Genomic DNA, 26,059 nt, shown 5'->3' with positions numbered 1-26,059 from the left:
TGGCCACAGTGTATTGAAGATTGTCCACAACATGCAAGTGTGAACAATATAATGCCAGCACCCCAGTTATGACAGGAATGTCCACATGATTTCAAGGATAGGTATTATTACACAAGAGCCATCATTATCCCTTGTATTATTTGGGGTGCAGCTTATGTCCGGGTTACCATTATACCAGGGTCTTCATTATGCTTCCATCACACTCTGGTGTCTCCAAGAATCCTCCCCTCTTTCAGCCCAACTGCAATACTAGATATGACACACTTACCACCATGACACACTTACCATTACTTCTTCCTTCCACCACCTCCCCAGATCAAGGGCATATAGAGCCTCTTTTTATATATTACTATTCCTATCTGATGTAGCCTCTGTCTGTACTGAAATTCCTTTCACACCGTAATCCCCCTAATGCTTCATGACTTCGTGTGAGAAGAAATAAAGCTTTCAGCACTTCCAAATCCAAAACTATTGGCTTTGTCAATGTTTGTTCCTGGTGAAGCTTATTTAAAAAAGAGAGGGATGCAACACTGGGTGGGGGATAAGGTGAAGAGAATTGGGAGACCTAAGCCTAATCTCTGAATACAGGATTGACTATTACTGCCTATGATCTATGGCAAAATTCCCGGAGTCTTGGGCAAAGAATTGTGACCAAGAATCCAGTTCAGGATTCCATACTGCTAATGATATCCTAAAGGAGACGGTAGCGATTTAGATCCTTAGAGATAAGCCTTTGACTATTTCTGGCAAAACAAATTCTGAGCACTAAGACAAATAATATTAAGCCATTCTTTTACTCTTGTCACAGTACAATTTTGTATGTCATATATAGTAATCTGGAGAATTTTTGTTGTGGTATCAGCTGTATCTGATGACCTTCTTGAAATAACAGTCCAGCCTTTCTTAGGGCCTGATTCTGATGCGGGTTGGAAGCTTCCTGACCGAATCTGTTTGGAAATGGTTTCTGACCCACTGGGATCGGGAGAGTCCGACTAACGGAGTACGATGCATCTGGATGCTTCCAGATACGATTTGGTTGGACTCCTATTCACTTCAATGGCAGCATAGGTACCTAACCGCATCATAATTGGACCCTGGGTTGGGAAGACACGTTCCTGATCCAATTTGGAAGGAGCAAATGCCATTAGGAGGCCATCCTAACCGCATCAGAATCTGGCCCTTATTGTAGCTTATTTCAGCTAGAATTTTCATGGCATAGGTATGTAAATTTATTTTCACCAGAATGCACAGGTTATCCAGCATTCGATGTCGAAAAATCAGTAACCATGACTGAAAGAAGTGAATTTTTCATTCAAGAAGGCAGAGTTTCTTCACCGTAATAAATTGTTTCTCACTGAGAGATTCTGCAGCTCCTACCTGCCACACCAAATGGCCTCCGCAGTCCACATGTGTGCTTCTTGCCTTCTTTCAACTCCATGTGGCCCACTCTCACAATCTGACACACAAGGCTGATTTTGGGTCTGATCAAATCAGAGCTGCTGAGGTCCTGAAAAGATTAAAATAAATGAATGTGAGAGGCTTCAAATGAGTATTCCGTCCAAATTGGTGATACTAAATTCACCCAGACACATTTACAACACTAAGAACTAATATATTCCCAGCAGCTGAATGTGTTGCATATGATACTCTGTCAACCTCCCACTCCACCTGACTGGAGGCATCAATAATAATATAGCAAATATGAAAATTGTGCAGTTTTTAATTTGTAAATACTAAATACCAAGGTCAGCCTACCGGAGTTTTTGGGACGATAAACAAATGAGACAAACGTAGATTAAGTACTACACAATATGGTAAACATCATCACACAATATGATCAGGTTTTGAATCAAGGGATTAGAACTCAGGCCTTCTGGCCCTACATGCAACAAATAAGACTAGATCACAGTTAATGCTATATGTTGGCTTAGTAAGCACTGTCTCATCTTAATCTCTGAACCTGGAGAAAAAGAAATGTATACAAAGGTGCACCAAGGAAAAGAGGGCTTTTATCTCTGGAATAACAAATTTTGCGGGACATTCATCTATTCACAAATGCTCCACAAAACAACCTGAATACAGGTCTTTTAGAACATTTCTCATTGAAAAAATCTTCGGGTGAATGAATAAAAAACCTGAATGAACGATTGGTTAAGTCATGATCTGTTTTGAGATAATACATCTTTAGCGGCAGGCTCCTGAATGCAAATGTATTGAGGCTAGTCCCTGCGAGTGTGGTGTGGACTGGGTCACAGGTTGAAGAAACATAAAAAAAAAAAAAACAGAATTTAAATAAGAAAACAACAAATCTATTACAGTTCTCATAGCAGCATAACTGAGAAACTGAATGTTAGAACCTGAGATGCCAGGTCACCTAGGGTAGCCTGGCCTAGGGGTAAGACAAGCAATTCTAGAGGAACAGTGTGAAGGTTGCAGACCACCCAAGAGTAAAACCACGCAATAGCACACAAAAACAACACTACACCAAAGTATAGGAAAATAAGCACTGCTTTATAAAAATAATATTCTCTTTGGTTTAACTCTCAGTATTCACACAGGAAAAATTTACACTTAGTTCAGGAGAAATTATAACACTGTTTGTCTGTGGAAAGAGAAGTACAACTCAATACATGTAACTTGTAAATATTCTTAATCTTTCACAATTACTAAATTGACATCTTATGCAGATTCCCTTTTGGAGAAGAAAGCACAATACCTATTAATCAGGAAATTAATATAGTCTCCACTAAGGTGCTAACTTAAGTCGTCAGCTTTACATTACTAGAGGTTCTAGCATTTAATTAGGCATAGTTTCTAAATAGGACCTATACTCTACAACTGGTCTCAGCAATTGCAATAACACTTTGAATCTGCTATGCAATTTATCAATGAATTCCTGTAGTTCATTACATTTAAACAGGCACTATAACAATAACTGACAGGTAACCTTTATGCTTTCTTAGGCCAGTTAAGTATGCATTGTACTCGGCTCTTGCTCCTCAGAGCTTCTATTCCACCCTGGGGGGGCAAACTGTCATGCACTGTCAAAAGTTAAAGTTATCCCCTGTGCTCAGAACTCCCCAGAGGCCCCTCTCCTTACTGTAGCGTGGAGACGATGTTGTCCCAGTCTCCACGCGTCGCTGCTGATTTAAGGCTCCTTCGAGGTCTCACAGGCCTCACTCTACTTCCTCCCGCCGAGCCAGCTGCTTATTTGATGCTGGGGCGGAGGAACAACGGAGAGCACACTTCAAATGCCCCACTCAACTTCCTCCCGCCGCTCCAGCTGCTTACTTGATGCTGGGGCGGAGGAACAACGGAGAGCACACTTCAAATGCCCCCTTTCCGCTCGCGCCAGCTCCTTCCTGAGGCGCTCGAGCGGGGGGGAAAGACGAAGCCACACACCTCAGCCTCTGCTCGGCTCTCGGCGCCTCCCACCCTGGTCCCGCCTCCACCTTCCTGAAGAGGAGCGGCGCGACCGGGCATGCGCGAGTGAGCAGCGGCTTACTCTGGAGACTGCTCCGTTCGGCTTCCTCCGGCCCCGCCCTCAGATACCGGCTCACCTGCTCTGCACACCGGGTTAGCGCTGACAGGACACAGCGCAGGGAAACGTTCCGCTGTTACCACAGGACACAGGCACCCAGGCGGCCCGGTCACCCGATCAGTGCACGACGGAGCTCCCTGAGCAGCGCACGCTCCCAGCCCCAACTGAGACACTGGAAGTTCACTTGAGCAGCCCCAGGTACAGGGAAAAGGGGGGATATCCTTGTATTACGTGGCAATAGACTTCTCACCAACTCGCAGTCCTTACAGCCACTGTAATGATGTCCTGGGGAACACTTCCCTTAAGTTCCTTTACTGGGCAGAGGACTGCGCTCCGCAGCGCTGCAGTCTCCTTCTCCTATAGACTTCCCCTATATTAGTTAGACAAGGGGCAAGCTAGGCGCCCAGGGTCTCCAGTAACCCTCAACAGCGGGGCCAGGGCAAGTAACCAAAAGGGGAGTAGTGGGATGGATCAATAAGGCAGCTTCCCAGTCCAGGAGGTCAACCCTAAGTCTAACCTCTTCCCACCCTTAGCTACAGCCTGTCCTCCAGCTGACTTCCACAGGTAGACCAAATGGCTGCCCCGCATTCCGCCTTTTATAGGCTGCCCCTCAGTGGTCCAGAATGGACCAGAAGGTTCTGGAATGCCCTATGCTGGTCTATGGGTGAGTTCTGGACTTGGCAGTTAGGGCAGTTGGTAGCCACCATTTTGTGGCTCCAACTTTCCCTGTCAGAACAGGCCTCTGGGCCTGAGGTAAAAGATTATGGGGGGGGGAAAAGAACACCTATCCCCTTGACCAACACCTATAAAAAGTAGTAGACACTAAAATATTAAGGGTATGAGGGGCAAAAAGGGGACAAAATAAAGAATAATGAGGAGGGACTACGCAAAAAATCCAGACAGGTCTAACACTGAAGCAATGTGTATGTGCAAACATCCTCTGAGTCTTCTTAATTGGATCAGAACTTCCCTTGTGATCTTTTAATATATAGTCCCACTGCAGATGGAAGTAGGGGTGCTACTGGTAGCATCCGATATTTTGCAGTTTTACATGCATGATTTCCCACAAATTCAGGAAGAAAAACATGCCATTAAATATACATAGGCTAATACTATACAAACCCATTCAACCAAACAGCAAAAGCAAAATTACAAACAGATGACATCAACTGAAGCAATGTTAATAATCTGTGAAGTCAATGGTAAGGGGCCGGAATCCTGTTTAGTACAGCTAAGTACAGAAATGGAACATCGTGAAAGCAGTATTAACACACAAGGACATCATCCACTTAAGGAAGCTCTGCAGTGGGCAACACACCCCTTCCAAATGATCATTAGACTTCTTGTATATGGGTTCTCACGGGCAGTTGAGTAAAACCAGAATGCAAGAAACATGACTGAGACAGATTCAAGACAAAGCGGATAATATTAGCTTCCATCTGTTTATAAAATCAAGACTTTCTTCCCAAAACTGGGAAAATGTGCTTTTAAACAGCAAGGCACGGAAACTTTACTAGGCACGCTCAAAGTTCTCATGCGTGTGTGTATATTTAGAGAAGTGTAAAAAACTAAACATTAAAATTAAATACACAAAGTAAATCACTAACTGTTTTACAACTCGATTACTAGCCCAATGTATATTATAATCATAAATCACTCGGATACTTCAGTGCACAAAAATAGGCAAATGGATGAAAGACTGGTAGAAAGTGGTGATCCAATGTCCTTTTGTCCTTCACAAGTAAATACACAAATCTTCATGCCGCTGCACCCTAATACTCATACAACACAGCCTCACAAAGGGAGACCATGAAAAGGGGTTTAGCAAGCATGTAACAGACTGATGAATATTATATAAAACAGTTCAAGGACTTCATTGACCTATTAATTATCAATAACTCAACATGAGAAACTCCCAGCAATTAACCACACAGTACATTCAGTGCATCAGCCAATGGTGCTGAAAAGGAATCGAAAGCAGCTTTTAAACCCCTACTGGCCCACAAGAGTACAATGTTCCCAACTGATACTGGTAGTTGGCCTTGGAGTGGCTTGTAATGACATTATCTATTGTGCCTTTACAGCAAGTTCAGACAAAATCGGGACAGGCACATGAAGAGATTATCAACCACACTTATAATCTCTACACCTGAGCAGCCAGCACCACACCCACGAGAAAAATCCTTAAATTCACAGTTAGTTGGGCAATCAATCGTCTTGCTCATTCAATCATGTCGGAATGCATGTTGTTATTATGCATCAATGTAAGGCATCTGTCTCAAAACCAGTCTCTGTGAATGCATGCCGGTTCTGATTACCCTACCAGCTTGCTGAACTTTTGCCTAGTTAAAGTGAAACAGCTCAGGGTTCTCTGTGCAACGCATAACCTGCAAAGCACTGTTCAGGTGCTCAAGACACTAAGTACTCAGTGTGGGCAATAAAGTGCCACACCAGGGAGAAATTGGAGGGTCCCCATGCAATATCAGATAACAATACTGACTTGCATAGTCTTTTAACCAGTTGATGTCCCATATAGACATAACTGTGTCCATTGTCAACGTGTTGCAAAGCTTTTCAAAACAAAGATGTCTGCAAAAAGCAATAATAAATACTTGTTTTTTTTTACCTCTTCTCTACTCTTCCCATAACTACAAATCAAATACTCCCCCACCACCCTGAATGGTGCCTTCCTCCAAATCTGGATATTGGTGTTACCAAAAAATAGACTTTGCTTTCCAGCTTCCATTTAGTGAAGTTAACGTCACCACATATTTATTCTAATCTCTACCTTGATTTCTTCAGAAAGCATTAGCTCCTATTCGGGTCGTGAACCTAACGGTTTCCAGGTTATGTTATGTTATGTTATGTTATGTTAGTGATATTTGTATTGCGCACAGCTGCTCCAGCGAAGGAGCGTCCCGGCGCACCGACAAGGTAGCAAACACAACAAGAAACAGAAAGTATTAAAAAGGAGTGTAAAATTTAGCAGAGCTGGGAAAACAAGAAAGTTTTAGCGGCCTTGCGGAAAGAAAGCAAGTCGTCAAGAATCCGAATTTTCAAGGGAAGAGCATTCCAAAGTGCGGCTGCCCGCACCCTAAAGGAGCGGCCCCCGCCCGACTGAGTTTGAATCGAGGGGTTACTGCTAATTCTTGGTCCAAAGAACGCAGAGTGCGGCCCGGGATGTAGGGGCACAAGGGTCCAAAATGTGGCCACCACTATGAGTGGGGTCCGAGACCAGCTGGAACAGTTGAAGGGCCTCGAGGTCCGCCACCACCCCACCCACTGAGGTAAGAGACAAGGTATCAAAATGGAGATTCAAGTCTCCTACGATGGAAAAATTGGCAGACCCTACTGCTAGTGAACTCACTGCCTCAGGAAGGGCCTCCCGAAATGCCACGGAGCTACCCGGTGGGCGATAAATAAGCAACCCTGACAAGGTAAAGTGCGATGTAACTGCAACCTTGAACAGGGCGCTTTCGCATCCCGCAATGTTCTGCACTTTCCAGGCGCAGGAGTAACAAGATTTCACTGCAAGGGCAACTCCACCCCCTCTAGAGGAGCGGTTGAGCGTGTAAATGGAGTACTCGGCAGGAAAAGCCAGATTCAACACAGTAGAATCGGTGTCCTGCAGCCATGTCTCTGTCAGACAAAAGATGTCGGGGGGGTCATTGTCCATAAGGTCAGCAGTATCCTGATAGTGCTTGACCGCTGACCTTACGTTCAAATTCCAGATGGTAATATGTCGCGAGGAGGCATTACTGCTTATGGCGAACGGCGCTATACTACAGCCCACACGAGATGGTGCTTCAAGTAGCCAACCACCACAAGCACATCGATGGGGGCCACACAGAGGGTAAACACAGGCTCTAGCACAGGATGGCAGACGATTATTAATCGCCAGGAGAGAATCCCTAGTATACATAAGCATGGTTAGAGCAGTGCCTGACGATAGAGTCACCGCCAAGCCAGCGCGACCGAGCGCGGACGGGCGCAGACGGGCAGGACTCTGGCACGACTCCGGCCACGCGAGGACACGCCCGCTGCGCTAGGGGAGGAGCTTTAAGTAGATGTTCCCAGGCGGCGCATGCGCACTCAAGCGCTGGCAGGTAGAAACGCCTCGCTCCACTCACCCCACTCCAAGATGGCGACCTACAACAAACAGGGCACCCACCCCAGGACCAGACCCGCCCAAACGGCGGTGCGGGGCTCAAATTATTGTGCAGGTAAGGGGCGATATTAAAAAGCAGGGTCAAATGACCAGAAATAACACAAGATGTTTAAAAACAGCAGTTTTCTGCCAAAACGCGCAAAGCGCTCTCGCAGCATCAGCTACCTTGTCAGGTGCGATAGCATGGCAGAGGGTTCTGTCGGGAAACCAATTACTTAGCATTCCATAATGAATATCTATCAAGAAACACACCAAGAGAATTATTATTTGATTTATACGATTGGTATCTTATTCTTTTTATCTTATTTTTTTGTATATGAAAGCCTGTCGCAAACATATTTTTAATTGAAAAGACAAATGCGTGACTTAATGGTGAATAAGTGATCAAGAAATGACAAAGTGGAAAAGTGAATCCCATATACACAGTGTAAGGTTATATAACAATATGTACAATGTATGAATCAGTTAACATCTGTCTCTGTACAGAATAATCTTTAAGTCCCTTAACAGAGTCCTTTTTCTACTTTAGGGTAAGGAGAGTGTAGGGCATAGATTGTTATGAGGCGTCGACCTTTCGACCCCGGAAGGTGCAGTGTTAGACCGAAGTCACAGTGGGCCTTCTTCAGGACAGAGGTGTGGACAGCCAATTTTAGTGGTGTTGAATTCCACATGGTGGTACTAACCTGAGGGTCAACACATCTCCTGACTAGCTAATTTTCCCACCTGTCCTGGTGCCAAATGGGCCCTGGGCAGGGGTGGCATTTCTCCTGTCAGGGGGAACCAAAGGTCGCATATCAAAGATGGTTGAGGCCTTTGAAGCCTCCTGCCTTGATATGATGATGACAACAGTTACTGGCTGAAGGTTTTCTTCACCCTCGGGAATCCTGTAAGTCCAAGGACAAATCTAGTCATCTAGTTCCAAGCAGATAGGACTTGGGTCGAATCTGTCCTTCCATAGAAAGGCATTGAGAGAACTCCAAGATAGACCTGAGGCCCCTATCCTTTTTCAGAATGAGGAGATAGCAAGTGCAACAACCCCTGCATTTTTCTGAGGCTGGTACATTTCTTATAGCTTCTTTGGAGGGCAACAGGTGAACCTCCTCTAGGTAGATGGATAGATGGATCCTCTGAAATCTGTTCAGGTGTGGGAAGAATATAGGGTGGAGAGGAGAGAAAAGGTAGGGCATACCTGTTTATAATAATCATTTTGACCCATCTGTTGGCTGTGATAGAGGTCATCCTTAGGAACAGAGGGGGAATATTAGGGGAAGTTTAATAGAATTCTGAGAATCTTCAAACCCAACCATGCTGAGAGGAGGCCCTGCTTTTGGGCTGTTGTCTAACAGTGCTTGCTCTCACAGGTTAGAGAAATGCGTCATATGCAGCCTGCAATCGCACAGCTAATACTGCCCATTTGCCCTCCAGCTAAAGTGACCATCGACCGGTCTCCCTCTCAAAATGAGCAGCACCTTAAATGGGTCATCAAGGGTAGAGAAAAAAATACTGTATTCTCTGTCCAGTCCTGCATTTCTAACAATCACAATAGCCATTCTAGAATGTGTGTTGATTTGATGATGTCAGCTGTGGTTTTGAGATCTATTGTTGTCATTCACAAGATGGCCCCTATAAGCGCATAATGACTACATCAGCACTCAGCTGCTTCTTTCACTGCAAAGCAACTAGAAGGCAATTCATCCTTTATCAACACACTTGGCTCAGGCCTATTAAATAAGCTACTTACTTTTGCTATGGTTCTCTCTGAGGATACTCTCACTAACCACATATTTCTCACTTTCTCACCAGGTGGCCTACTAAATTTGGAGAGTTTTCATAGTAAAGTGCACATATACTTTGGCTCCAGAATGCTCCGGAAGTAATGGTGCAGAGCCACATATAAGCACCACATCTTTTGTGAACAATTGTTAGTTACACTGTGCTGAATTCTAACTTGGGACGTTTTTAGACACTAAAAAGAGGCCTCTCTACAGAATGGGACAGTGGGAGTGCTGTGAGGAACCTGCTGATATATAGAATATCCACTGGAAAGCGCGTTAAAGGAGGAACGTAACCGGTTCTTCTGAAGGTAATTCTAAAGGCAGATTCATTACCTTGGAATAGACACTAAAGCAGTGCCTTCCAAAGCAGGCGGTTTTGTGGGGTGCACTGAAATAAAGTCCTGCATAACTGCACAGGCAAAGTGTTCTTCCTGGTGGACCTGCCTGTCAAAGCAGTAGTACTTTGTGAACGTATGCACTGATGCTTGGCAGATCATCAAGTATGGGCACTCCTCATGCCAGAGCAGCAGTAGCAGCAGCCTTAGCCCTAGTGGAATGCGCTCTAACATCTTCTTGGCCAGTGCGTACCAGAGCTCAATGCAGAGGACAAACTATTTTGAAAAGGTCTTCTTATGCACAGAGGCTCAAAGGGCGTACGCAAGGAAGTTAAGATCCTGTGACATTACAAATGGAATGAAGGAGAAACTGTGTCAAACCTTTCATGAACTTCATCACAACAGGTGATCTAAACAAGAAGGTTTGTTCAGCAAACATAGAAACCCCACAACAGCAGACAAGTATCATTTTACAGAACCCACAGGAAGGCGCTGCTGGGCTAAAGATAATATATATCAATGAACATTCAACAGATTGGCATGTAAGAGGTTTGTATTTCAGGCACTGCACCAGGTAACACATTTGTCACAGTGCCAGGCATAAATGGATTTAATGGAGGGTCGTCTGGTTTTGAGGATGACATTCACCACTTCAGGCAAAAAAATCAAACACCTTCAATTGCCGCTGCTCTGTCTCCACTACGGAGATGTAGATTTGGGTGAAAGGACCTGCTGTGTTGCCGAGGCAGAGTTGCAGTCTGATCAAAGGACAGATGCACATGCTCAGGAGTTCTGGACACTTAACTCTCCTATAAACATATGTGTCCTGCAAGTTGAAGGACCCCATCCAGTCACCAGGTTCCAAAGCAAATAGGATCTGGGCCAACCTGAGCAACTTGAAACTGTCCTTCTGTAGGAAGGCACTGATTGGCCGGAGGCCACCATCCTTCTTCGGAATGAAGAAATAGAAAGTGTAACAGCACCTGCCTATCTGGCATCTTCTCTATAGTAAATTTGGAGAGCAACAGGCCACTCTCCTGTAGGAAGTTGGACAGTTTATCCTCTATAATCTGTACAGGTGTGGGAGCAATATGGAGGGGGGAGGCCTGGGGGGGGGGCAGGTAGGCCCCGTTTGCTTGGAATCATTTTTAAGTCCCATCTGTCAGATGTAATGGATCGCCAACCCGGACGGAAATGTCAGATCCTGCCTTCCACTTGGGTGGGCATGAGCTCCTGATGGCAAGCTAGAGTGATTTGTTGACTGGTGTAGCAGGGCAGAGGAAGTTGGAGGATGGTCCCCCTACTGGCTCTCACATTGTCTGACGATTCTGCGTACATGACCCCGAAAGGACTGGATTGTCTGCTGGATCACAGTTTGGGAAGACTATCTTAGTTAAAATGCCAGCCTTCTGGATTAGCTTCTAAATTTCTGAAAGTTGTACAGGAATTGTTTTGAAAGAGCGTGCGGTAGCTCTACTATCTTTAAAAAGTTTCAAAGTCCACCACACCGAAAAGGGGGAAAAACTGATGGGCATTTCTGTTAACAAATTCTGCACATTGCCAGAGAACTCAGTGGGCCTCATCCAGGCATGTTAATAAAAGACCACACTAGTATCAACTGTCTTGCCAAGGCACTCTGTGGACAACATACATGGCCAAGTTTTATCCATCATGTATCATTTGGGCCATGCAGGCCCGAAGATCTTCCCGGACTGCCAGCATGATCACGCTGCACGTCCCAAAGGCTTGGGTGTAAAAATCTAATAGAAAAACTGCATTGACAGACAACAATGCCAAATTGGAGAAAGAAAACATATGCTGCCAAAGGGGTCAATATGTTCAGATTCCCTATCTGGAGGAGTGGAAGTGAATAGATTAGGATTCACTTTACTGGTCGAGCCATGCACAAAAAGGCTTTCTGGAGTAGGGGTGGGTGGAATTTGTGGAGTTTGATTTGGTGCAATCGTGCAGAATTACATTAAAATTCTACCAGATTCCGTAGAATTCCACAAGAGGGAGAAGGGGGCATCTAGTGCTATTTTCTTAGCGCAAAACACACCTTTGTGTAAAAAAAACATGGATGCAAGGATGCATTTTGCCAAAGAAAATAGAGGCCAGAGTGGCCATTTGGTGCTATTTTCTTAGAGCAAAATGTGGGAGAATGCATTTTGCCTAAGAAAATAGTGCGACCTCAGGTTGCCCTTACATACTCTGCAGTGAATAAAATGTAATCACTGCAGAGTATGTAAGGGCGCCAAGGAGTATGCCATTGCTTCTAAACATGGTGGAAGCCGGAAATCACTCCAGATCAAAATAATTAATTTTGCCGAAGTCGCGGAATTGAGCAGTTTTTCAGCGCTACAAGAGTAACGCGGAATTACCAAATTCCTCCAATTCTGCCCAGGCCTACTCTGGAGCTGGATGCTTGGTGATAAATCTGAGTCATCAGGCGCCAGTCTATGGCTTCTGGCCATTTGACCATTCACAAGCAGGCAAGAACATGGTTTCAATCATTTGGCAGGGTCTTTCCCATCATGTATCATTTGGGTCAAAGAGGCCCGAAAATCTTACTGGACTGCAGGCAAGAACACAATAGCCATTACGCTATGCAAAGGCATGGGTGTAACACACCAACAGAAGGGATGCACTGTCTGACTGCAATGCCAAACTGGATGAAGAAAACATCTATTTGCCAAAGGAGTCAACACTTTCAGATTCCCTATGTGGAGGAGTTGGAGGGAATGGATTAGGATTCACTTTACTCGTTAAGGCCGGCACAAAAAGACTCACTAGAGCTGAATGCTTGGTGAGAAAATCCGAATCACCAGCGCCAGTCTAGGGTATCTGGCCACTTGTTTGTTCATAGACGGGCAAGAGCATGGTTACAACTAGGTAGCCATCTGTGAGGGCAATCTTTGAATGGAAGTAAGGGCTCCAATGTTGCTGGCCGCAGCAATAAAAAGTCTGCCAAATTCTGCCTTATCTTGGTGTCAAAGGAGGGCAGCTTTAACTCTAGTACTTCAGCTGCCCTTCAAACCACCACTGCGAAAGCGGTATTCTCCTCAGTTGGTGGCCCAAGTGCCAAGGTAAACCCTAGGATGACCAGTCCTCCTCCCCCCTCCAATGGCCCCTGCCCCGCCCCTCCCTACACAGGATGGCTGAGCCAGCAGCTAAAAAATAAAACAATGATAAAATATTGCTATTTTTCAGCTGCTGGCTCTGAGCCAGTGGGGCGACGCTCCTTCACCATTGCGGAGGAGCCGCCCCTGGGATGAAGTCAAGATCAGATGGGACATTATCAGCAACTAATTCAAAGGGTCATTACTAAAAACTGTACAAATAAGAAACAGAAGACCAAGGTGGGACATGTTCTAAAATCAGATAGGCCGTCCATGAGTATTAGAAAGTATTAGAAAGTATTGTGTACCTGGAGAGTAGTCTCAGCAGAGTGGCCAGAAACAAAAGAGGCACTGTCAAGTGGTAGAATAAACAGCACCCTCCCACTCTGGCCAACTCTACCAGTGCAATGGTCCATTGGCAGTGCTTGTGGAGGGCGGGTAGGGGCTGGGCCCCTTGGAATGTTGGCCCTGGGCAATTGCCCACTCTGTCTAGATCTTAAAATGGCTGTACAGTCGAGTCAAACTTGAACTAGTTGTTTGGCTCATCCCTAAGTGCTAAAGAACATACAGAACCAACTTTCGAAATATTTGGGATGCAAATTACACAACAAACAAAATATAGGAACATGATAAAGACTTTAAAATGTAGAAAGTGCTTCTATAACACATGGAAATGTTTCAATTGAGGATAATAAATCACAACATTGCACTGACATTTATTTGATTTGGAAGTGTCTGAATATGAACTTGAAAACATTTGTTAACCCACTCTTCTGACAAAGCGATGAGTGAACAAGGCGTACAAATTGTCAGGCATCCCTTATGTCATGGCTGATACTATTTTCATGGATGGTGGAATAATACTGGCCAGTAAAGCAAACCAAGTGAGGTTTTTACACAGGATTCATCTTGAAATTAATAACCTGAATGTGCTCTCAAATGTCACTATCAGTAACTTGATTTGATTTAAATCACACTGTTTAGTCATGCGGCTGAGCTGCGATTTAAACCCAGGTTTCCTGGTCACACCTAGTGCTATTAAGCATCTGGCTAATTAATTTCTTTTTCTCAATCCCATTTAGAACCAGAAAACAGTGTTTTTCTACAATTCTATCAGATGAATAGCACACTGTGTTAAGTAAATAGAGATCACAAAAAATAGGTACACAGGGAAGGTGAGGGACTGCAACACCATATGCTAACATCACTGGTTTTAACAGTGTTGAAGGGCATTTAAAAAAGTATGGATACTGTGATCCTGAGTGCAATGGTGATGGGGTTAGTGATAGGGTCGGTGAGCGTGAGGCTGAATCAAAGGAATGGCTAATAAGAACAAAATATTCTGGGATTATTTTATGATTTTTCACCATCAGGTAACTGCGTGCAAAATAAGACACACCTTTCATGGGAAATAAATGCAAGTTTAAACAAATCATTGGGAAATACAATAATTTATGTTATGAAACCTCTGTTGGCTAATGTGATCACTGCAGATGTATATGTGTGCAAACCAGATGCCCACATAACTGAGTTCTGCTTGGTTCAGCAGGGAAAACGACGTGTATTTTTAGTCCTAGGAGGTCACTGCCCGTCACACAAAGCACTGTGAATGTGTAAGTCATTATTTTCAATTTGCAGTACACACAGTATATGAAAAGCTGCCACTAAATGTGGACATGAATTTAGGTTAAAGACAAAAAAGCGTTTTCAAAGTGTAGATTTTTAGTAATATGGAGATTGTAACTAGTGCAAATAGTTATATAACTAACCATTAAAAGCACACACTCCACAGCTCAGCTTGGAATACCCCCACAATACCTCAAAACGAATATGTATTTGTCCCAGGAGGCTTCAATTGTCTCCATCAATTAACTCCACATCCACCGGGCTCCTAAGCAGCCTTTACATTTACAGATTAACCAACTGCACAGAACTACATTTCTTTTTAGGCACCCAACACCGTGATGAGAAGGATTGTTTTTGTTTAGGTGTCTGCCACTCCCTCAGCATCACAGCACAGGAGACCTTCCACTTCATCCGAGGCATTTAAACTGTAACATTGGTCTGTTGGCACAAACGCTAAACATTACAGACAAATGCCATCCATTGAAATCTCCATCATGGACAATGGACATTAGAGTTAATTTGTGGACAGTCCATGAAAATTACGGACCGGTGGTCACCCTGGTACCGATTAAGGCCAGAAGGTGCTGGGGAAGATCCCAACAGTAGTAATCTGACTGGAGGCACCTGTCAGTCCTAGGGGTCCAACGATGCTCCAGAGGGAACAGAAAACACACTAAATATATGCAGCATGGCCTCCTTGAAGGCCTCGAGTTGCTGCAGGGTCCAAAACAGCCATGGAAAATGAGGGCACAATGGGATCAGTGACCAACGACCTCGGCGGATTGTGACTTGCATCTTGGCGCTTTGCACCTTTTCCTTGATATCAGGGTAGCGGGATGGGGTCCAGTACCCCTTAGCATTTTTAATGTTTGCGTTCTGACTTAGATTTGCAGGAAGACTCCAAGTGGAAAGTAAAGCAGTTGTTGGAATGGCCCTATGATCAGGACACAATCTTGGCCAGCGCCTTGAGCGGACCTACGCAAAGGCCACAATTTCTTTTTGTGCTCGGCGACGTACAGCTTCATCTCCCAATCTCAAATCACCTTCAGGTGCATGAGGGCACACTTATCACACAACTTAGAATTATGTCCTGACCCCAGACTAAAAACACAACTGGTGGAGATCCATGACCATCATTTGCTTCCTGAAGACGCGACTCTGCTTGAATCCTGTTGTTTTTGTTTGGAGGGTTGTTGTTCGCTAGGTCCAGGTCCGCATCAAAAGATGCAGAAAGAAAGGAGCTGATGTCAGCGCACAGGGGTGGCGTTATATACTGCTCTTCTCCATCACTTTCGGGATGGTGTGGAGCCAAGAAGGAGCTTCAGGGTAACATCTTGCTGTGCACAGGAGCCATATTAGGAAAAATCTCTAGACCCATTTGAACGCCTGGGAATATTCTAACATGAGAAATGTGCAATTAGAAGTAACCAGGGCTTTAAGTGGGATGAAAAAACTGGTAGAGGGGTCTCTCATAGGGCTGTGGTCTCTCCAATTAAGGGCGTGGCTTAAAACACTTTTAAGCTAAAACTCTCTGTCTAGCATAGTGTGCTGCCTCACTGGTATTTTGAAGCTTCTGTCCATTCATCCAGATATATAACACAACAAGTAACATTACACCTAAAACAAGCCAAGACTATTGTCTTTGTCAATGGTTGGAAGAAGCATAAGCTAAATAAGCAATAACTATCACTTAGTTGTATAGAATATTGAAAATGCGACCCGCTCTTGTGGGCGAGGTTAAGGCATAAGGTTGGAGCAGCCAACTCTCGAGCTGAGAAAACAGGTTCCAGCCTGAGGTCCTGTGGTTCGGAAAATGTATATGCTCTTGTGTAATGTAACTGGTGCACATGTAAAGCGCTGCAAGTTTATGCTATATAAAACTAAAAAACGTCTCTCTTTCAAGTTACATCAAAGGCAGTGACGGGTTGTACTACTTTAGAGCTAAGGTTTTTATTTGTTCACCCTGAGGATAAAAAAAGGAGAGCCCGCTAGGGACCCCTCTTGGCACCTGCTTTTAAATACTGCCGGAGCTGAGCACCGGCAGGACCCGGCTCACACTTAAAGACATGGAAGTAGCCATAAGAAACTCGGGTTCGAGGACTTTGACAACCTCTACCGCCATTGGAAGCCCCTATATATTTATATTAGCATAGCTCTACTGATTCCTGAAATTCAAAGGGCCAAAGAAAAAATGAAGAAATAACAATCCTCGTTTTATCTTTTGCTTTACAACAGACTATTTCAACGGCACTTACTTTATCGACCGGAAGTACTTGAACTCCTGACCTGTCATAACACACAGATTGTTGAAGTGGGCACTCACCCAACTGAGATTTCTCAGCTGCAGAAAGGCGCCCTGCAAAAAGGGCCAGGGTATGTGGAATGTGAAGAGAATTCAACATCAGCATGCCAACCTTCCTGCCTGCTCCTGCCCCACAAACCTACGACTTTGTGCCAAGGATAAAGGTAAAGTAAAGCTCTCCCACTAAAGGGAGCAAAGGTCACGTAGCGTTCTCGCCCAGTAAACGAGCAGCAATCCACTAAATGTTCCAAACTTTTATTTACCGTGAAAACTGCCTGAAGGTTATTGAGTTTTTCGATCTCTTTCGGCATTCCCGTGCTGCCCCAGCGCACCAGGTAGTTTTCGCTGAAATAAAAGAAAAGAGTTATGAAAAATGCAACTGGCATATTTGTAGATAATCTGTATAATTAACTATATATGCATAACTACATGCTCAGCAATGTGTACAGTACACTCCATGACACTTTGCCAAACTGGCATAGACGATTTAAATGCATCAGACCTGAGAACAACCGCACCTACACAAACCACTACACAATCGGCATTCGCACTGATAAGGTTGGACAGATAAAAGACCCACCACTTTTATGGAACACCCCTACGATTGTAGCGCATCTTCCCACTCTCCACAAAGCAACAAATCACACCTGTTTGGCAATGAAATCCCCCACTGGAGAACCTCTGCCCGATGAATCATAACCGGAGTCACATCTCTTCCACAAAAGCGCCTAGACGCCAAGCAGTTTACTAACTATGTACAATAAAACAACTCACGATGGAGTTAAAGGCTGGCTTGAAATGGTAGATACACGGAATGAATGAGTGAAAGGATGAGTGAAAGGATGAGTGAAAGGATGAATGTACGGATGGATGAGTGAAAGGGAGGAAGGATAGATGAGTACAGGGGTGAATGGATGAGTGAAAGGATGGATGAGCAAGTGAAAGGACGGTTCAATGAATGAAAGGGTAAATGGATCCATGAGTGGATGGATGACTGAGTGAAAGGGGGGATGGAGCAATGAAAGAATGGACAGAAGGATGGACGAGTGAAAGAATGGATGGATGAGTGAAAGGGAGGGTAGGTGGATTGCTGGATGAAAAGGTGGAAGTATTGATGGGTGGATGGATGAGTGAAAGTATGGATGCGTGAGTGAAAGTATGGATGCGTGAGTGAAAGGATGGATGGAGGAATGAAAGGGTAGATGGATAAAAGGGTGGATGGATGAGTGAAAGGATGGATGAGTGAGTGAAAGGATGGATGAATGTGTGAAAGGATGGATGAAGGGTAAATGGATGGATGGGATGAAGGGTAAATGGATGGATGGGAGGAAGGTGGAATGGATGAGTGAAATGATGGATGAGTGAAAGGATGGATGACTGAAAGGACGGATGAATGAGTGAGAGGACAGATGTATGGAGCGAAAGGATGGATGGATGAGGGAAAGGGTGGGTGGATGAGGGAAAGGGTGGGTGGATGAGGGAAAGGGTGGGTGGATGAGGGAAAGGGTGGGTGGATGAGGGAAAGGGTGGGTGGATGAGGGAAAGGGTGGGTGGATGAGCGAAAGGGTGGGTGGATGGATGAGCGAAAGGGTGGGTGGATGGATGAGCGAAAGGGTGGGTGGATGGATGAGCGAAAGGGTGGGTGGATGGATGAGCGAAAGGGTGGGTGGATGGATGAGCGAAAGGGTGGGTGGATGGATGAGCGAAAGGGTGGGTGGATGGATGAGCGAAAGGGTGGGTGGATGGATGAGCGAAAGGCTGGATGGATGAGCGAAAGGCTGGATGGATGAGCGAAAGGGTGGATGGATGAGCGAAAGGGTGGATGGATGAGCGAAAGGGTGGATGGATGAGCGAAAGGGTGGATGGAGGAGCGAAAGGGTGGATGGATGAGCGAAAGGGTGGATGGATGAGCGAAAGGCTGGATGGATGAGCGAAAGGGTGGATGAATGATCAATAGGATGGATGACTGAAAGGATAGAGGGATGCATACTTGGATGAAAGGGGGACGGATAATTGAAAGGATGGATGACTGAGTGAAAGGACAGATGTGTTTGATGGATGAGTCCGAAAATAGATGCATAGATTTGGATATTGATGGGCAGATGGAGAGAATGGTGAGAGATTGAATGTTGGATGAAAGACTGAATGGATGACACAATGTATAGGTGAAATGATGGATATCAGCGGGTGGGTGGAAGGATGAAAAGATAAATATATAGATGCAAGGATGGAAGAGACAAGCAAGCTCTTCTTGGGAGGGATGTGATGACTTGCTTTACTTGCTTGGCGCCATAAGAGCTTTGGTTCAACATGGGGGGTATTTTAATTTTCTGGCTACTACCTTGTAGAGAACAGTAAAAATTGGCGTACTCCCAATGTTCAAATTGCTCCTAACAACCAGATAGTTGCCTCCTGAAGGGTATATTTCCTCAGGGCGGAAGGAGTAACACTATTAGGCTCCTACTTCTTCCAACAGTTCCCTAGAAAGCTACTATGGGAGCTCTGGAGGTCGTACCCTTTGGTCCCTTGAATTAAACACAGCCTGATATATAAAGGTAAAAAAAAAACGGAAAAAAAGAAAAAGGGAACCTTCAAGGGAGAAATAAAATGCAGGGCGTGACAATTCGACAGCTGTCACATAATTCTGTGTAATTATGCCCCTACAGCAAGAGGCCAAGAACTACTTTATATGCCCCAGAATTCATCCAGGACACTCAGCTAAGCACCCCAAAACCTTCTTGAGCGACCCAAGGATCTGTCACAGTATTCAGAATACAAGTGAGGCAATCCAGTGCTCATCAAAGAGTCACAGAAACCTTAGATACTTGGTACCAGATTTACAAAGCCTTGTTAAGATTGCAAACTCTGTGAGGCACAAAATTACAAGGTTTGCATCTGCAAAATATTTCTCAGTTACAGGGGCGTTGTCAACCTACCGATTTTTCAGATACACCACAGCAACCAGTGCCATGCCAGTTCAGGATGCCGACAGCCGACAGCCCCCACTCCGGAGCAACTCAGCTGCCACCTGAGCAACACCAAATCACTCTGCAAACATGCCACAGAAGTCTGGGACATCATCTCAACCCTTGCCCCTGACGTGACCTTCATTATGGAGACCTGGCTCACCCCCTCATTGGACACAGACATCGCCACAGCTACTCGCAGTGGCTACAAGATGAAACACCAAGACCGAACCAACAGAAGCGGAGCTGGTGGCGCCATCATACACAAGGAGTCAATTACCTGCACCATCACAGATGACAACACCACACCAATCATGTAACCCAGAAACTTCCAGCTCGGCGCTGATAGCAAATCCACCAACAAAGGCATCCTCGCCTACAGACCGCCAGGACCATGAACCAGCTTCAGTGATGCCATAGCTGAGTTTATCACCCGCTCGCTGTCAAATCCATACACATCTTCTTGGGAGACCTCAACTTCCACAAACACCAACTACACCGACCTCCTGGAAAGACTGAACATCGGTCTGAAGCAGGTGGTCATCCACTCCACACACAAAGCAGGATACACCCTGGGTCCCATTTTCACCTCCAGTATCAGCACAAGATACAGCCACTCCTCGGAACTCACCTGGTCTGACCACTCCTGCGTACACCTCACCCTCACCGGACCTCTCCGCACAGCCCCAAAGCACCACAGCAGGGCCGAGGTCAATCAACAACAATGGACCGATGTCCTCAGCACCACACAGCCCAACAAAACCACCAACCTGGACCAGACAATAGAGAACTTCAACATCTGGATCACCAACGCCGCCGACCAAGCCGCTCCCATTAAACCAGCCAAAATGCACACACCCAACAAACGAGGCAGCTGGTACACACCAGAACTCAGCAGGATGAAGCGCAGGTTGAAACAACTGGAAAGACGAAGGTGCACCAGCAGGAACCACACCAATCGAGCCACCTAGAAATCAGCCCACAATGACTACCACTGGCAGGTCAAAGCTGCAAAAAAGACGGTCTTGACCCACCAGATCTAGACCAGCACCAACCAAACCAAGGAAATCTTTACCATCGTCAGAGAGTTCACCTGCCGATCAGCCACAGCAAACTTGACCCAGCTCCACAGGAACTCTGCAACAAACTCGCCAACCACTTCCATAAGCTAGAAACCATTTATAGAACCTGCGATCCCCAACCCTCTGACCTTTTCAGCACTCTATCGACCATAACCACCGTCAGCCCGCTCACTGCATGGGAACAACTCAGCACACCGATCACAACCACTCTTATGAACTCCATCCATTCAAGAGCACCCACCGACCAATGCCCCCATTGGCTCTTCAACCTAAGAAGGGACGAGATCAGAAACCAGCTCACCACCATCCTCAATGCCTCCATAACCACAGCCATCTTTCCCGATGCATTCAAACATGCAGAGGTTAAAACCCCTCCTCAAGAAACCTTTTGTAGACCCCAGCAAGCGCCAGAACTACCGTCCCATCTCCCTGCTCCCGTTCCCCACCAAAGTCCTGGAGAACGCCATCAACCTTCAACTCACTGAACACATGGAGAGAAACAACCTGCTGAACCTGTCCCAATCAAGTTTCACAGCCAACCACAGCACCAAGACAGCCCTGTTCACCGCAACAGATGACATCTGTGCCCTACTAGACAGAGGAAAATCACCCCCCTATACTACTGGACCTCTCCGCAGCTTCTGACACTGTCTCCCACTACACACTCATCGATCGACTATGCCAGACTAGAATCACAGACGATGCACTCAGAATAGCATCCTTTCTCATGGAGGCACATAGAGTCCACCTCCCTCCCTACACCTAGCAACCCAAGCACACCATCTGCGATATGCCCCAAGGCTCAGTACAACCCTCTTCAACATCTATTTGACATCACTTGCAGACAGCATCGGATCACACATCATCATCATCATCATCTCCTACGTTGCCAATACCCAGCTCGTCCTCGCTCTCAGCGAATCCCACCTTGACAAAGACCAACTTCCACAACCGTCTGAAGAAGTCTTGGCATGGATGAAAAACAACTGCCTGAAGCTCAACATGGACAAAATGGAAGTTCTGATCTTCGGCAGGCACAACGTCCTCTGGAACAACTCCTGGTGGCAGGTGGAGCCCGGAGCAACTGCCACACCGAAAGACCACATCTGCAACCTAGGCATCATCCTGGACAGCGAACTCTCCATGAAACGTCAGGTCAACGCCATTTCCTCAGCCTGCTTCCACACGCTCTGCATGCTCCACAAAGTCTTCAGATGGCTCCCCATCAGCACCAGGAAAACTGTGACACAACCCTCATCACCAGGCAACTAGACTACGGCAATGCACTCTTTGTAGGCAACACCACCGAAGACATGCAAAGCGTCCAGACAATCCAGAACGCAGCAGCCAGACTGATCCTCAACCTGCCCAAGAAAACACACATCACCCAGCACCTGAAGAACCTCCACTGACTACTCGTCCAGAAAAGATGTCATTTCAAGCTTCTGACCCATGCCTACAAAGCTCTCCATGACCAAACACCAGTCTACATGGACCACCACCTGCACTTCCACCGCCCGACTAGGAATCTCCACACTGCACACCTCGTCTTCCCACAGATACCACATATTCGCTGCTGCCGCTGCATAGGACGTTCCTTCTCCCACCTCGCCGCCAAAGTTTGGAACACCCTCCCCCTTCACTTTGGCACTGCATCCTTGCTGATCCACATTAGGAAGGAACTCAAGACCTAGCTCTTCGACTACCACCTGCCGGACAGCATCTAGATACCCTCTGGGGTGATTAGCAGCGCTATACAAGTTCGGCTCGACTGCGTGGTGGTTTTTTTTGATGGGCCTCTTCTATCTGCAACTCAGCAGACAAAGGCTCATAATTCATGCGAAAGGTTGGGAAGATGAATGGATGAGTGAAATGATGGATGAGTGAAATGATGGATGGGTGAGTAAGTGAAGACATGGATGAATAAATGCATTGATGAATGAAAGGACATGATGGCTGTAAGGATAGATGAGTGAAAGGGAGGAATGATGGATGGATGGATGGATGATGAGAAAGGATAGACAGATGAGAGGGAAAGGATGGATGACGAGCAAAAAGGTAAATGGATGGTGGATGAGTGGATGGATGAGTAAAAGCCTGGATGCATGCACAGGTTGAAATGGTGGCTGGATGGATGAGTGAACGTATGGATAGATTGATGACTGGATGAAAGGGTGGATGGATGAGCAAGTGAAAGGATGGATCATTGCATGAAAGGGTGGATTGATTGATGTGCAAGTGATATAGTGGATGGATTTGCGAGTGAAAAGGGGATGGATAGATGCATGAATGTATGAAAGGATGAATGTAAAGATTGTTGAGTGAAAGGGAGGAAGGCTGAATGGATGATGAGCGAAAGGGTGAATTGAAGGATGAGTAGATGGAGGGAAAAGGATGAATGAGTAAGTGAAATGATGGATCAATGAGTCAAAGGGTAAGTGGCTGGATGGACTGAGTGAAAGGGTGGGTTGATGAATGAGTGAAAGGATGGATGAGTGTAAAAATGGGGGAGTGAAAGGGAGGCTAGATGAAAGGGTGGATGGATGATGAAAGGGTGGATGGATGAGTGAAAGGATGAAAGCATGAAGGAAAAGATGGATGGATGACTAAGGATGAGAGTGCGATGGATGATTCAAAGGATGGATTACTTTGAAAAAGGACGGATAGGTCTGAAGATAGATGGATAGGTTTGGATATGGATGGGTGGACGGATGGATGAAATGGTGACAGACAATGTTGGATGAAAGACTGGATGACTGAATCTAAAGGTGAAGTGGTGGATCTCAGCGGGTGGGTGAAATAAAAAGATAAATGCATAGATGCATAGATGGAAGAGACAAGCAAGCTCTTCTGGGGAGGGACGAGATGGCTTGCTTGCTGCCTTAAGAGCTTTGGTTTAAAATGAGGGGTATTTTAATTTTCTGGCTACTCACTTGCTTGCACCAATGATAGCTAAGCCCTTAATTAACATTCCTCGCTGTTTATGGGGGACTGTATGTATATTTTCACTGCTTTAATAAACTCGAAAACAAGATTTTCCGGAGGGCCGGCTGTCAGTCATTCTCTCATAAGATCTACTTGCGGAAGAGCTTTTCCAAATTGTATAAACGGTGACGGGAGAAGTGCGCCAGCAGAGGTCGCTATTGCTCGCTCCACAGGTTTGGATCTGCAACTTTGCAGACTGCATGCAGTGAAACTTTCACTGACTAACGCAATCCCACGTGACCACGGCACTGTGGCAAGCCATCTTCTTGATATCAGTCCAAGGGCATTGCCTTGGTATTTTTAGCGCACCTCGTTTCCGGTAACCGTACTGACCGATGAATAATTACTGTGCATGCGGACTGCCTGCATCACAAGACCTTGAACGCACAGAGAGAGCCTGTCAGCACATCAGAATCGCGCGCCCCGTCTAGACAGGAATGATCGTGATTGCTTTTGACACGGACCCCACACACACGTTAAAGGGGCAATACAGCCTACAGAAAAAAACATCGTCCTCTTCTCCCAGGCCTGCATCTCTAACAATCATCAACATTGGGTTTTGGAGAACCTTTGTTTGGCTGATGATGTCAGCTCGAATTTTGAGCTGCATTCACTAACTGTCTCATTAAAGGAAGGATCATTCATTCAAATGCATATGGTCATCACCCACGCATCACTTGATTTTATTTGGGCCAGGAACTCTAATAAGCACTGGAATTTGACAACGAAACTCATTATAGGCGCAGGGCGCTATGGCAATAAAACTGAGTCAATGTTAGAATTCATAGTGTCAGAATCATATTTTTTTAACGCTTCTACTATTTTGCAACTGTAAATTTTCTTCAAGATGCCACACTTTTCAACTCTACTGCCCACAAGACATACCTCACCTCTGACCTCTTCAGAAGGTGCAAAGCACAGAATTACAACCCTGAAGGCCGAACAATATCCACCAAGACAGCCCAGCACAAAATTCAATTGACTATTTCCAACTCGCCAACAATTAAATATAATTTGTTTTGTATTCACTGTACTTTCACATCGCTTTCCCTTTCTCATCTTATAATTCTTTCACACTAAGAAGCTAGCTGTCAGTTTTACTCATGTACCGATTCCTAACATTTCTAAACTGCATACCAGCGTCAGATCTTTTCTGGAAATCCACTGTACCCAAGATACACAAGAAACTTTTGACAAGGGACCTTCTGCCAAGCTATAAAAACATTTAGAAACATGTGGCGTTGGTATTTTAGCATTATATCACCAAGTGACAATGTTCATTCACGACTAATTATGTATTATCAATTCCATATTAATTAAGCTTATGCATTAAATATTGGATTGCCAGTTTAAGTATCAAGCACAATACAAAAAAATCTACATGGGCCAGACCCAGTGTTAATTTACAAAACAGAACTATTATCAAAAAAAGGGGCATTGAGTCTGGGAGACATCATGAAGGTATCATACCATTTTGTTCATTAAATCTGAATCCACTGCATAGCTTTCTGAGCTATGATCCATGAAACCACAGAAAGCCTTTCGAGTATCCATTAATCTATATTGTCTTCTTACGACCTAGGAGTCTACAGCATGCTTTTCAATGGAACACAAAATAACTGGAAGTCTTTCTGCAATTTATGAATCCACTGTGAGCCCATGTACAACCCATGAATCCACAGTAAAACTTTCTACTATCCAAAAATCAAAAGTGAGACCCTCTACAATCCTTTAATTGAAATCAAGTCTTTCTATTATCCACAAATCCAGTGAGCCCTTCTATAATCCACAATTCTACATCCAATGTTTCGATGGTCCATAAATCAAGAATGAGCCTTCCAACAATTCTTGGATCTACAACTAGTATTGCTAGGATCCAGTAATTCCCACGGTCTGTCCATAACATTCGGGTCCATATTATGCCTTCTGAGATCCAGGACTATACTAGTGTTTTTTTTATGTTTCACAATTTTTATGTTTCACAAAAATAAAGAAGTCTTTCTTTGATTCATGTATCCACAGAGACCTCTTCTATGATACATGAATCAACACCAATCGTTTTTATGACCCAGGAATCCAAAGTGAGTCTTACTATGATAAATACACATACAACTTATTTTTTTGATCAACTAATTCACACCGACATCTTCAAGCTTTCCT

At 45.1% G+C, this 26,059-nt stretch overlaps 1 protein-coding gene across 1 annotated transcript in view; it reads right to left on the bottom strand.

Annotated features, from left to right (window-relative positions):
- DOCK5 (dedicator of cytokinesis 5) overlaps positions 1 to 26,059 on the bottom strand; it is an 852,732-nt gene that overhangs the window by 522,336 nt on the left and 304,337 nt on the right. The window contains exons 9-10 of the mRNA XM_078666602.1: positions 17,130 to 17,211; positions 1,378 to 1,507 (exon numbers count right to left, since the gene is read on the bottom strand). Of these exons, the coding sequence (XP_078522728.1) occupies positions 1,378 to 1,507; positions 17,130 to 17,211 (212 nt within the window). The remainder of the gene's footprint in view (positions 1 to 1,377; positions 1,508 to 17,129; positions 17,212 to 26,059) is intronic.

The sequence above is a fragment of the Lissotriton helveticus genome, chromosome 11 (assembly GCF_964261635.1).
Source record: "Lissotriton helveticus chromosome 11, aLisHel1.1, whole genome shotgun sequence".
Taxonomy (NCBI): domain Eukaryota; kingdom Metazoa; phylum Chordata; class Amphibia; order Caudata; family Salamandridae; genus Lissotriton; species Lissotriton helveticus.
This window is presented reverse-complemented; position numbering and strand designations above follow the sequence as displayed.